General features: G+C 45.7%; 1 protein-coding gene across 7 annotated transcripts in view; it reads right to left on the bottom strand.

The window, feature by feature from the left end:
* Positions 1-14,800, bottom strand: part of LOC119962774 (NAD(P) transhydrogenase, mitochondrial-like) — a 226,657-nt gene that overhangs the window by 137,364 nt on the left and 74,493 nt on the right. For all 7 annotated transcript variants that reach the window (XM_038790844.1, XM_038790843.1, XM_038790842.1 and 4 more), the window contains 2 exons: positions 4,073-4,234; positions 18-128 (listed from right to left, as the gene is read on the bottom strand). In XM_038790844.1, coding sequence (XP_038646772.1) covers positions 18-128; positions 4,073-4,234 — 273 coding nt within the window. The remainder of the gene's footprint in view (positions 1-17; positions 129-4,072; positions 4,235-14,800) is intronic.

The following is a 14,800-nucleotide window of genomic DNA, read 5'->3' as shown; positions in this document are numbered from 1 at the left end:
CCTAAGATGAATCTTACCAGCAATATTAACCGAGGAAATGAAAGCTGCCACCAAAGCAAGGCATTCTGGAGTATTTCCTGGTGTATAACCTCCTCCCATCAATGCCAATCCACCAACTGCAGTTAAACCTGTTCGAAATTGAGGAAGAACAAGAGATGGAACTTTGGTGTTATCATCATCGTACTCCAACAAAAACTTTCCTTTTTCTGTCAGCATTTGGAAACATTTTTTCCATGAAACCCATCAACATAACGGGGGCTTCTTTTTAATATCCTAGCCCCCATGTTAATACAGAACATCTGCCACCCACCCCTGCATCTCTAACCTAATCCCAGGTACAGACTTGCAGCAGAGTTCCTGATTATCCTGGACTCAAGGTGTTTAGCAGCAACTCAAAACACCACAAACACTCAACAGCATGTCAGGAACATGTTACTGCGGAAGTGACATCTTCCCATTGAGTGCATCGGCATGACAATGTTCCTGCCCATTTCTAGGTTGCCATGATGTGGAGATGCCGGCATTGGACTGGGGTGAGCACAGTAAGACGCCTTACAACACCAGGTTAAAGTCCAACATGTTTGTTTCAAACACGAGCTTTCGGAGCACTGCTCCTTCCTCAGGTGAATGAAGAGGTACGTTCCAGCAACATATATAGACAAATTCAAAGATGCCGGACAATGCTTAGAATGCAAGCATTTGCAGGTAATTAAATCTTTACAGATCCAAAGATAGGGGTAACCCCAGGTTAAAGAGGTGTGAATTGTCTCAAGCCAGGACAGTTGGTAGGATTTCGCAAGCCCAGGCCAGATCGTGGGGGATAAATGTAATGTGACATGAATCCCAGGTCCCGGTTGAGGCTGCATTCATGTGTGCGGAACTTTCTGCTCGGCGATTCTGCATTGTCGCTTCGGCTGCTTCTGCGACTCGGCCAACGTTGTCTACCTCATAGGCTGCAGGAAAGGATGTCCCGAAGCGTGGTACACTGGCGAGACCATGCAGACGCTGCGACAACGAATGAACGGACATCGCGTGACAATCATCAGGCAGGAATGTTCCCTTCCAGTCGGAGAACACTTCAGCAGTCAAGGACATTCAGCCTCTGATCTTCGGGTAAGCGTTCTCCAAGGCGGCCTTCAGGACGCGCGACAACGCAGAATCGCCGAGCAGAAACTTATAGCCAAGTTCCTCACACATGAGTGCGGCCTCAACCGGGACCTGGGATTCATGTCGCATTACATTCATCCCCCACCATCTGGCCTGGGCTTGCGAAATCCTACCAACTGTCCTGGCTCGAGACAATTCACACCTCTTTAACCTGGGGTTACCCCTATCTTTGCATCTGTAAAGATTCAATTACCTGCAAATGCTCGCATTCTAAGCATTGTCTGGCATCTTTGAATTTGTCTATATATATGTTTCTGGAACATATCTCTTCATTCACCTGAGGAAGGAGCAGTGCTCCGAAAGCTAGTGTTTGAAACAAACATGTTGGAATTAAACCTGGTGTTGTAAGACTACTTACTATTTCTAGGTTGGCGCTTTAAACATCTGACATCACTGTAAGTGAGAAATTCCAAAAATGGCAGACAGCTTCTCATCCAAGGTTTTAACCTCTACTTCTTGGAGGCAGTGCACGTCAGAGGTAAATCAGCCCCTCTGTAAAAAGGTATTTCAACGATTAGTCCAGTACATAACCGGTAAGTTATCTCCTTCTTCATATCATAGAATCATAGAATTTACAGTGCAGGAGGAGGCCATTCGGCCCATCGCGTCTGCATAAGCCCTTGGAAAGAGCATCTACCCAAGCCCACACCTCCACCCCATCCCCGTAACCCAGCAACCCCACCTAACCTTTTTGGACACCACGGGCAATTTAGCATGGCCAATCCACCCAACCTATACATCTTTGGACCATAGGAGGAAACTGGAGCACCCGCAGGAAACCCACAGACATAGGGAGAACGTGCAGACTCTGCACAGACAGTGACCCAAGCTGGAATTGAACCTGGGACCCTGGAACAGTGCTAACCACTGTGCTGCCATGCCATCCATCAAGCCAGTTGCAAATTTTCTTTTACTCTTTTATAATTGGTATCTCAACAAATTCTTACTTCTTCATCAATCACCGAGCTTACAAAATCACCTCAGACCCTTCGACTGCACCACCCAAATATAAGCAGAGAACGTAACTCTTTATCTAACCTCAGGCTTGGAGGAAGAGCAATCTGTTAACATATTCTCTTCTTTCAGGTGTTGATCAAACACTTTTCCCAACATACTCTGCCTTTATTTCAAATTTCCTGCCTGTCCAACGTTATTCTTCCTCCTTTATCTACCCACTTTTGCATTCAGGTACAATTCCAAATATTCTTATTTCTCGAGAAAAACATTTGGCTTAAGGGTAATGTTATTATGCACAAATTAAAAACTGTTTCTAAAGAATTCAAAGCGTGCACGATGGTGCTCCTGACTGATCCCTTCTCAACAGGAGTGCAGGTTGGAGATCTGGATCATGAGATCAGCCTGCCTCATTTGAGGCTCTACCTATTTCCTGACTAATTTTACCTAGGAGGAAAATTTACTTCAACTAGTTCATTCAAGAGGCGATATCGCTGAACATTTGTAACATCAGATCAAGTGAACAGAATAAGAAATGGAGACAGCATAAAACAATCCCAATTACCATATCTGAACTCATAGCATTAAATGTGTTCCCAATTCAACAACTACTGTTCTTGAAATAAATTGGTCAAGCATCTCCAGCATTGTATTTTAATAAAATACAAAGCGGTTGTTTGTGTGAAAGATAAAGGGCACCTCGGTCCTCTGGAACTTCATCCCAGTTTTACTAAAGGCTGTTGGACCTTCTGGCCCTTGCCCACTCCCCTTGCAACTTCCAAGCCAACTCCCATCCCCGCCATCCAACTCCATGTCCCCTGATTGAAGACAATAAAGCATCAATAACAGAGGCTTCTGTCAAATACGGTCCTACCATGCTTGGCAAAGAGCCCAAACTTGTAAAAGGATTTTCTCAGCTAGGGGCTCTGCTTTGACAGCTGGAAAAGCACTGTTGACTTTGCTTGATTTACATTTTTAAGTGGTTCTAATGAATTATTCTTTTTGTAGTCTCTTTTGTCAATGTCTCAATGTTTAGTTGCATAAGATTAAGATGTGTGAAGCGTTTGAAGCCTCTGCTATTGATACTTCTGATACCATCTGATTGACAGCTAAATGGGGTGACAGGAACAGTAGTTTCTTTCAAAATAGTATTTGTGGATTTTTTTTCCTGAGCAGTCCACACGTGCCATTATTACCGCATGGTTCTTTGGTATGTACATAATGCCTACTAGGTGAATGGGCATGAAAACACCATGAATTGGCATGGACAGAATGAGGAGCCATGGAAGGTGGATGAAGGGCATGACCTGGCATAGAAAGGGCATGGGAAAGAGCTGACTTTAAAGTTTTAAAAGGTTCCCATATCCAGACCATGATTCATGGGTCCTCTAAGGGGCTGTGAGTCACCCAGAAGCTGGCCTGACTGCGGGAAAAGGGGCGAGGAGATGCCCACCCCCTCAGTGGAGATGTTCAGGTTTGGAGTGCAGGGTGTGGGCTCGCTACCCACACCCTCATCCTGTGCTAGCGAACATTTGGGGTGCCGAAAAGGAGGACGGGAGTCCCAGAATCGGGTCCTGCCTGCCATTTTAAAATGAGTTCACAGTCGTCAGAACTTCTTCAAAATCTGGGCCGTGTTCTCAAGTCACAAAGTGGAACAATGCTGCAGGGGTAGATTCTCACAGTAACAGTTAGAAGATTGCTTCAAAATCAACATATGGTCAAAAAGTTCCCCAAATTCTATTGCTGTTAATTACCAAATTGGAATAATTTTACAGTGATGGATGAAACATTAATTAGAAGAAAACTAAAGACACTGCAGCTGACTGCAGCTGTTTTGGGCAGTTGTCAAATTCTGTAACCACCAAACTTGCTAAAATAACCTGTAGCGACTCTCCTCACTTTTTAGGAAATTAAGTGACTGACATATTTCCTTAATTACAGAAGTGCCTACCTGAGATGGCATTAGTAACGGACATAAGAGGAGAGTGAAGGGATGGAGCGACTCTCCAAACAGTGTGATATCCAACAATTCCAGCTAGTCCAAAAATAGTCACAATCTGTGTGAACGCAACATTAGGGGCACAGATTCCGAGTCCCATCAAACTAGTTAGACCTATGAATTAACAAGAATATTGAAATACATCAAAACAGTAACAAATGGTGCAGGCTGGTGGGGGAAGGCGAGGTGGGATAGGGAAAGGAAGCAGAGAAGCAACAGAGGGTTTACTATTTAAAAAGCATAAATAGTACTGAAACCCTTTACATAAAGCTGTCGTCACCAATTCCACGTGTATTTTTGTCATTTGAATACACTTTTGTACAAAAGGGTTAACTTTAAAGTCTTTCTTTGCTGAATTTTAGAAAGCTTTATTTTTAACATATCAAAGTCAGCAACTTGAAATGGGAAGCACACGATAAAGAAATAAAACAGAGTGAACGCTGAACTTAAACAAATACAGCAGACTTCATAGCAAAATAAATCACTAATACATAAGCAAGCGGTTCAGAGTCTTTCCCTTTAACAGGCTGATGCTGGGTCTTCAAATTCTTTTAGATCCCAATGGAAAATAGAAGGCAGTTGGAGGCTGACCATATTTCTGATTTTTGAACTGGTATCATTAATTTCCAATAAAAAGAAGCATGTACATTGTTGTGTCAATGAGCATTTGTCACAAAAACTGTAAAAGATCAACATAAATTCCCACTTGGTTCACGAGTCATTCGCTGGCAGCAAGACAGCTGATGCTAGCAAACCTGCAGCGTATCCACTGGTAGCTGGCGATAGCATAAGTTTCAGCAAAGTGCAACTGTAAAATATTGAACTAACTTGGGTGTTGCTGGGGATTTACACCCCTAAAAGTACTGCAAAGTCTGCTACATTCATTTGTTTAAGAATGCGAAAAGTGAAATCTAATTGTTAGCAGCTGTAAGTGTGCATGCACAAGTAGCTCAGGAATAATAAAGAATATTTATTTAATTCCATTTATTCTTCCCTTTAATTGTTTTTCTACAAGGGAAGGGAAAGGGGATTACAGGGATTCCATAACTAACTTTACATTTTCATATCTTGTTTGCAAAGTATTGTGCTATTAAATGCTATGAATTAAAATTAAAGAAAGAAGCTGATATAATAAATTGGTTGTCTCATGCTTCCTCCTGCTTTGACCCCAGGCAAAACACTCAGTTTTATTTGCATAAATTTACTGCCAGGATTGAGCAGCATCTATGGGGAGCTTTCAAGAGTTTGAAAAACATGGGGCTGGATTCTCTGTTTCAGGGACTATGTCCCCACGGCATCGTAAAAACTGTGGCCTTTTACACCAAAAAGACTGCGCGAAAAGGCCACTTATTCATAGCCCTGCAAGGAGCTAGCAGGGACCCGTCGGGAAGCTGGCAGCTTTAGCTTTAGCTTCAGGTATGGGCCTCTGCCCTTCTGGGTAAGAGGCCGCACATGCGCACAGTGGCGCCTCGCCATGCTCCATGGCGGACTCAGACCACGGAGCGGGACCTCCCAAATGGTGTTCCCGATTGGCCACATGCCCGACCCTGTCCCGCCTAAAAATACCCCGGGCCCGTACGAGGCCCCGCTTGCCCTCTGATCAGCACGCTCCCGACCATGGCTGCCGCGGACTGAGTCTATGAGTGGTCCACGCCGTCAAAACTTTGGCCAGTCGGGGGCGGAGAATGGTGCAGCAGGCCTCCAGCAATGGCTGCATGGAAGGGATACGCGGCGCGGCCTCCCTCAGAGTACGCTGCTTTTTGGGGCCTGGAGAATCGGGGAACCAGTGCCGGTCCCAATTCCATGTGTGGAAGTGGATTCTCCACCCCGGCGTCGGATGCGATTTCGGCGTCAGGGTGCGGAGAATCCAGCCCCTGACGTCAGCTAGCTAGTTGTTTCCTGATTTTTGGGTTCATAGGTGTTTGAAACAATTACATTTCTATTCGGAAGTTTATTGTTCAAATGTTAAACTCTGAAGGCAAAACAGGCCATTGTATTAAAAGTTACATGATGAATGCTTTTCAACTAAGGATCTTTGTCAAGGCTATTACAGTAGTTCATTTGCATTGAGCTTCCTGCCGTTGTCAACCCTGCCCCTCTTACCCTCAAATGTATAACTTTTGAGATTTTGCTCATTTTTCAAATAATTGAACTGAGTAAGTTGAACACATTTCTCACAAAAGTTCTTATTTCTTATCCCTATTAGCATACAACTCCTGCAGCCAAGATAGGTGGTCATTTTAATTATCTTGCAGTTTATTCAATGAATCATAAGAGTGCATTCCATTTGTTAATCATGTAAAGACCCTTCCTGTAGATTTCCTTTTTCCCCTTTCTTTATTTTTGCTGTTGTCATTTTGATCCATGGATGCTTAACGGACACGTACCTTTAAGTCGAGCCGGGGAAGTGAGGAATTCAAAAGTTACGAAATAGAACACTGTGCTCGCCTTCGGACAGCACAACCCAGCACCAGAGAAATCGGTGGGTTCATTTCAATTGGTTGGCTGGTAGCCAATGAATTGGCCAAAAGGCCGTCTTCTGACGGTAATAGGCGGTGATTGGATCCTGCCCATGTGAGGTAATTTTTCAGAGAACCATGGAAAGCCAGTTGGGAGTCCTGTATGCTCAGTGAATAAACTGGTCCCTCTCTTTCTCTCGTGTTTTTCCTCCTAGAAAGGCTGCAGTGTTGTATAGAGAACTGAGCAAATCTACAGTGAAAATTTATTACTGATTGAAAGCAGAAACCTCAACCTGAAAGCCTAAATTGAAGAAAGGTGTGCAAGGAAATACCCAGCAGAAACAAAGACTCTTATCCATTTCACGTTTACCATTATTTTACACCGCTATTTTCCCCTGTGTTTGTCTATCTTGTGTGTGTAGAGCAGGGGTGGGCAAACTACGGCCCGCATGCGGCCCGACAAAGGTTTTTATGTGGCCCGCCAATGAGGTGCCCGGAATCATAACCGGCATTTTTGAAAAGCCGCCGGGGAAAAGCCGCTGAAGTAAATGCGCTTATTCAATAAGCGCATTTACTTCAGCGGCTTTTCCCCGGCGGCTTTTCAAAAATGCCGGTTATGATTCCGGGCACCTCATTGGCGGGCCGCATAAAAACGCGCGTAGTGGGGTGGATGAGTGGGGCTGTCTCATTGGTCGGTTTAGTTGGGTGTGCGACCAATAGGAGTCCAGGTTACAAACAATAAGCCTTATTATTGTTTGTAACCTGGACTCCTATTGGTCGCACACCCAACTAAACCGACCAATAAGGCAGCCCCACTCATCCACCCCACTACGCGCGTTTTTATCGTTGACTCGGCTAGGCTGTGCTTCTGTCAGTGTTAAGGATAAGCACAAGCAACTTGACACCTGATTTCAACAAACTGGTAAATGACTGCAGTCAGATGCATCATTCTCATTGACATTGTTCTGTTACTTACTGAGTTACTTTGTTTTTCAAATAAATATGCTTTTTTTTCTTTAAAGACCTTTTATTTTGGCTATTTAAAATATTAATTATTTTACTTAATATACTATGCGGCCCTTTAAAATTGTGAATTTCTGAATGTGGCCCTTGCACGGAAAAGTTTGCCCACCCCTGGTGTAGAGGATGGGGTGAGTTAAGTGGGGGAGGGGGGTAGGAATTAGGTAATAATTAACCTGTTATATTTGCTGCATGTTTAATCATAGCCAATTGTATTTATATTTACAAACCTGGTGACTGTAGATATTGGTCAGCCAAGATCCAAAGATTTGGGGTGTTTTTCTAAGAATTATTTATTAATTTAATCTCCGGGTCAAGGGGGACTCGAATTGATCGCACACTTGCCCAGGGGGTTGTAACAATCATTTCACCCCATAGAATACTGGCAGCAAAGTTGATAGCCCACAATATTAGACAATGAAGAGTGAAGCAAAGAAATCCTGATGGGGGAGATTTGAATTTGAATTCTCTGAATTATTAGTCCAGGCCTCTGGATTACAATTCCAGTAACATAACTACTTCAAATTCCACCAAGGCCATTCTGAATTCACAAAATCTGATAACCTATATATCAATACAAAACATGGCCACAGAAAACTGCCCAATAGTTGTATAAACCCCAAGTGGTTCAACAATATCCTTCTGGGAAAAGAACCTGCCATCCCAAACAGGTCTGGCCAACATGACTCCAGCCCCACACTACGTTGTTGACCTCAATGTTGCTCGGAAGTGGCTCAGCAAGTTCATCAGTTGTAAAAATAATCACTATCACTCCAGTACCAGGGTAACAAGGGATGGGCAACATATGGACATCCCAATAATAGTCCAATTGACATCCTAAGAATAGTCTAATTAAATCCACTCTGTTTTAATCACCGTACTAAGTTTTTAAAAAAAGTTTTAAAAGTCTTTTCGGGGCAGCAGGGTAGCATGGTGGTTAGCATAAATGCTTCACAGCTCCAGGGTCCCAGGTTCGATTCCCGGCTGGGTCACTGTCTGTGTGGAGTCTGCACGTCCTCCCCCTGTTTGCGTGGGTTTCCTCCGGGTGCTCCGGTTTCCTCCCACAGTCCAAAGATGTGCGGGTTAGGTGGATTGGCCATGCTAAATTGCCCGTAGTGTCCTAATAAAAGTAAGGTTAAGGGGGGGTTGTTGGGTTACGGGTATAGGGTGGATACGTGGGTTTGAGTAGGGTGATCATGGCTCGGCACAACATTGAGGGCCGAAGGGCCTGTTCTGTGCTGTACTGTTCTATGTTCTATGTTCTTTTAAAAATATATAATTTTCCTGTAAAATTGGCAGGATGTAAACCTTTAACTACTACTATTAAAATGCTTAATTTGGGGTGGATTTCTTTTAACCCAAGACGTGGCAAACACTTCCCAGAGCAAAAATACAAGCGATTCAACAACTAGATGACTAGCATTATGGGCACAGGCCTGTCCTCAAAACTTCCCAGTGTCAGGCCATTCATTGACTATTTCCTTGAACACTTCGTTGTCAAATTACTCCTTCTAAAGTGTATCACATCACACTTTCCAGGGTTAAATTCCATCTGCCACTTTTCTGCCCATTTGACCATCCTGTCTAAATCTTCCTGTAACCCAAGATACTCAACCTCACTGTTAACCACCCGGCCAATCTGTGTGTCATCCGCAAACGTAATGATCCACCTCCCACATGGTCATCCATGTTGTTTATATAAATGACAAACAATCGGGGTCCAAGCCACTGGACATTGGCTTCCAGTCACTAAAGCAGCTGTCTGTCATCACCCTCTGCCTCCTAACAGCTTATCAAATAACCCTGTATCCCATCTGCATTTCCCTTTTTATAAGTCTCCCATATGGAAGCTTGTCAAAGGCTTTGCTGAAATCCATGTAAACTACATCAATTGCACTGCATTCATCTATACACCTGGTCGCATGCCCAAACAATTCAATCAAATTTGTTAGGCATGACCTCCCTCTGACAAAACCATGCTGACTATTCCTGATCAAACCTTGCCTCTCCAAGTGGAGATAGATTCTCTCCTTACAAATTTTCTCCAATAATTTCCCTATCACTGACCTGAGACTCAGTGGTCTGTAGTTCCCTGGCTTATCTCTAGAACCTTTCTTAAATAGTGGGACCATATTAGCTGTTCTCTATTCCTCTGGCACCTCCCCCTTGGCCAGAGAGGAATTAAAAATTTGGGTCAGAGCCCCTGCAGTCTCCGACCTCGCCTCCCGCAGCATTGTGGGACACAATTGCCCAGACCTGGAGACCTGTCTACTTTTAAGCCTGCCAACACCTCCAATACCTTGTCACTCCCTTTGACAATTTGCTCAACAACCTCACAGTCTCGCTCCCTGAGTTCCATATCTACCTCTGCATTCTCTTGGGAGAAGACAGATATGAAGTATTTGTTCAACACCCTATAAATGTCCTCTGGCTCCACACACAGATTTTCCCCATGGTCCCTAATGGGTCCCATTCTTTCTGTGGTTATCCTCTTCCCATTGGTATACTTACAGAATATCTTGGGATTTCCCCCTACTTTTACGAGTCAGATTTTCTCAGTTCCCCTCTTTGCTCTCTTTATTGTGTTCTTAATTTCTCCATCCTACATTTTCTGTACTCCACTAATGTCTCCGTTGATTTGCTCCCTTTGTACTTGCTAAAAGCCTGTTTTCCTTCTCATCGTATCCCGAATGTCTTTGGTCATCCATGGTTTGCTGGGCATGTTACTCTTTCCTATTGCCCAAGAGGGAACATGTTGGGCCTGTACCCTCTCCATTTCCTTTTTGAATGTCCCCCCCTCCCCCATTGCTCTTCTGTAGATTTCCCCACAAATAACTCTTTCCAGTCTACCTTGGCCAGATCCTGCCTCATTTTACTAAAATCCACTCTTTCCCAATCCAAAACTTTTTTTTGCAACTTGTCTATTTCTTTGCCCATAATAAACTTAAATTGCACCATGTTGTGGTTGCTATCACCAAAATGCGTCCCATCAACACATCAACCACCTGTCTGGCTTCATTCACCAGAATTAGGTCCAGCACTGCACTGTCCTTTGTTAGACCCTATACATATTGAGCTAAAATGTTTTCCTGTATACATTTTAAGAATTTCACTAGATCTAAACCTTAACTCAATTAATGTTGGGAAAGTTGAAATCACCTGATATATTCACCGTCATTATTTTTACCCACCTCTGCAAATTGAGCACATATTTGCTCCTCAATTTCCTGATGATTGTCTACGGGTCTATAATAAACACCTAGCAATCTGACTGTCCCTTTTTTATTCCGAAACTCTACCCACAAAGTTTCATTTGATGCCTATCCAAGATAAGGGGCTGGATTCTTTGTTTTTGGGACTATGTTTTCGTGCTGTCGTAAAACCTGTGGCCTTTCACGCTACAAAACCGGCGTGAAAAGGCAACATGTTCCCAGCCCTGAAGGGGGCTAGTTGGGACCCGGCGTAAAACCAGCAGCTTTTGCTGCAGATACAGGCCCCCGCACTTCCGAGTCAGAGACCGCGCATGCGCATGGCGGCGACCTCCAGCGGCCACGCCGTGCTCCATGGCGGACTCAGACCGCAGAGCTAGACACTAAAAATAGACCCCCCCGATCGGCTACGCTCTCGACCCTGACTGCCCGCCCAAACATTGCCCGGCCGCATATAAGATCCCCCCTGACCTCCGATCGGCCCGCCCCCGACCAGGGCGGCCGTGGAGTGAGGCCGCGATTTCATCGTCAGAGTGCGGAGAATCCAGCCTATCATCTCTCCTTAGTGCAGTAACTGACTCCTTAACTAATAACCCAATGCCTGATCCTCTTTTATCTCCTCCTCTGTCTTGCCTGAAAATTCTATATCCCAGGATGTTGAGCTGCCAATCCTGCCCCTCCCTCAATCACGTCTCCCTGATGGTTACTGTATCACAATTCCATGCATCAATCCTCGACCTTATCTCATCCTTTAACTTGTAAAACTCCTGGCATTAAAGTAGAGGCCATCCAGCCATGATTTGCTCCCTTGAAACTTATTACCGCTGTATTCCCTATAACTTGATTGCTTTTCTGTGTTATGCTGTGTCCGTATTCTGGTAACAGTCTACGTCCCCTCCCCCTGATGAATTAGTTTAAACTCCTTCCAACAGCACTATCAATCCTACTAGCAAGGATGTTCGTCCCGTTCTGGTTCAGATGTAGACCGTCCTACTTGTATAGGTCCCACCTTCCCCAGAAACGGTTCCAGTGGGCAATGAAGTGGCAAATTAGAGTGGGCAATGAAGTGGCAAATGAAATATAGTGTGGAAAAGTGTGAGGTTATGCACTTTGGAAGGAGGAACCTAGGCATGGACTATTTTCTAAATGCTTCAGAAAGCAGAAGCACAAAGGGACTTGGGAGTCCTCGTTCACGATTCTCTTAAGGTTAATGTGCAGGTTCAGTCGGCAGTTAAGAAGGCAAATGCAATTTATTTATTTATTGACTACAGCTCCGCATTCAACACCATAATCCCAGCCAAGCTCATATCAAAGCACCAAAACCTAGGACTTGGCTCTCCACTCTGCAACTGGATCCTTGACTTTCTGACCAACAGACCACAATCAGTAAGAATGAACACCAACACCTCTTCCACAATAGTCCTCAATACTGGTGCCCCGCAAGGCTGCGTACTTAGCCCCCTACTCTACTCCCTGTACACACACGACTGCGTGGAAAAACTTGGTTCCAACTCCATCTACAGGTTTGCTGACGATACGACCATAGTGGGCCGGATCTCGAATAACGACGAGTCCGAATACAGGAGGGAGATAGAGAACCTAGTGGAGTGGTGTAACGACAACAATCTCTCCCTCAATGCCAGCAAAACTAAAGAGCTGGTCATCGACTTCCGGAAGAAAAGTACTGTTCACACCCCTGTCAGCATCAATGGGGCCGAGGTGGAGATGGTTAGCAGTTTCAAATTCCTAGGGGTGCACATCACCAAAAATCTGTCCTGGTCCACTCACGTCGACGCTATCACCAAGAAAGCACAACAGCGCCTATACCTCCTCAGGAAACTAAGGAAACTCGGCATGTCCACATTAACCCTTACCAACTTTTACAGATGCACTATAGAAAGCATCCTATCGGGCTGCATCACAGCCTGGTATGGCAACTGCTCGGCCCAGGACCGCAAGGAATTTCAGGGAGTCGTGAATACTGCCCAGTCCATCACACGAACCTGCCTCCCATCCATGGACTCCGTCTACACCTCCCGCTGCCGGGGGAAAGCGGGCAGCATAATCAAGGATCCCTCCCACCCGGCTTACTCACTTTTCCAACTTCTTCCATCGGGCAGGAGATACAGAAGTCTGAGAACACGCACGAACAGACTCAAAAACAGCTTCTTCCCCACTGTCACCAGACTCCTGAATGACCCTCTTATTGACTGACCTCATTAACACTACACCCTGTATGCTTCAACCAATGCCGGTGCTAATGTAGTTACTTGTGTTGCCCTATTATGTATTCTCATGTATTTTCTTGAATTTTCTTGAATTTTGTTTAATTCCCTTTTCTTCCATGTACTGAATGATCTGTTGAGCTGCTTGCAGAAAAATACTTTTCACTGTACCTCGGTACATGTGACAATAAACAAATCCAATCCAATCCAATCCAATGTTAACATTCATGTCAAGAACATAGAACATAGAAAAATACAGCACAGAACAGGCCCTTTGGCCCACGATGTTGCGCCGAACTTTTGTCCTAGATTAAGAACAAATTAATCTACACCCCATCATTCTACCGTAATCCACGGGCTCAATTCTCCGCACTCACGACGGTGCGGAGAATAGCGGGGTTCGTAAAATTTTACGGCCACGCTAGTCTGACGCCCTCCCGCTATTCTCCCCCCCCCCCCCCCCCCCCCCCCCCCCCCCCCCCCCCCCCCCACCCCCCCCGACTCCCGATACGAATCGCTGCCGCCGTTTTTTTACGGCCAGCAGCGATTCTCAGCTGGCCGATGGGCCGAGTTCCAAGCCCTTTACGGCTGTTTTTACGAACAGCAAACACACCTGGTCTGGCCGTTCGTAAAAACGGCCGTAAAGTGCCGATTTTAAAAACCATGGCACCGATTGGCACGGCAGTACCACGGCCGTGCCAAGGGTGCCATGGGCCCGCGATCGGTGGGCACCGATCGCGGGCAGCCGGTCCGATACCCGCGCACTCTTTGTCCTTCCGCCGCCCCGCTGTATCACTTCGCGGGGCGGCTGAGGGGCATCCCGGCCCGCGCACGCGATGACGTCATCTGCGCATGCGCAGGTTGGAGTCTTCCAATCCGCGCATGCGCAGGTTGGAGTCTTCCAATCCGCGCATGCGCGGCTGACGTCATGTGACGCGTCAGCCGGCGCTAACTCCGGCAAGCGGGCTTAACGAAATTCGTTAAGCCCGCGATGCCGGAGTTCACGGCCGCGGCATGCTAGCCCCGACCGGGGACCAGAATCGGTTCCCGGTCGGGGAGGGGGAGGCTGGCGTCAAACCCGCCCGGATTTGACGCCAGCCTTACGATTTCTCCCTCTCTGGGAGAATCGCGCCCCACGTACCTATCCAATAGCCGCCTGAAGGTCCCTCATGTTTCCGACTCAACTACTTCCACAGGCAGTGCATTCCATGCCCCCACTACGCTCTGGGTAAAGAACCTACCTCTGACATCCCCTCTATATCTTCCACCATTCACTTCAAATTTATGTCCCCTTGCAATGGTTTGTTTCACCCGGGGAAAAAGTCTCTGTCCACTCTATCTATTCCCCTGATCATCTTATAAACCTCTATCAAGTCGCCCCTCATCCTTCTCCGTTCTAATGAGAAAAGGCCTAGCACCCTCAACCTTTCCTCGTATGACCTACTCTCCATTCCAGGCAACATCCTGGTAAATCTCCTTTGCGCCTTTTCCAAAGCTTCCACACCCTTCCTAAAATGAGGCGACCAGAACTGCACACAGTACTCCAAATATGGCCTTACCAAGGTTTTGTACAGCTGCATCATCACCTCACGGCTCTTAAATTCAATCCCTCTGCTAATGAACGCTAGCACACGATAGGCCTTCTTCACACCTCTATCCACTTGAGTGGCATCTTTCAAAAATCTATGAACATAGACCCCAAGATCTTTCTGCTCCTCCACATTGCCAAGAACCTTACCGTTAACCCTGTATTCCGCATTCACATTT

This window comes from Scyliorhinus canicula, chromosome 3 (assembly GCF_902713615.1).
Source record: "Scyliorhinus canicula chromosome 3, sScyCan1.1, whole genome shotgun sequence".
Classification (NCBI taxonomy): Eukaryota; Metazoa; Chordata; class Chondrichthyes; order Carcharhiniformes; family Scyliorhinidae; genus Scyliorhinus; species Scyliorhinus canicula.
This window is presented reverse-complemented; position numbering and strand designations above follow the sequence as displayed.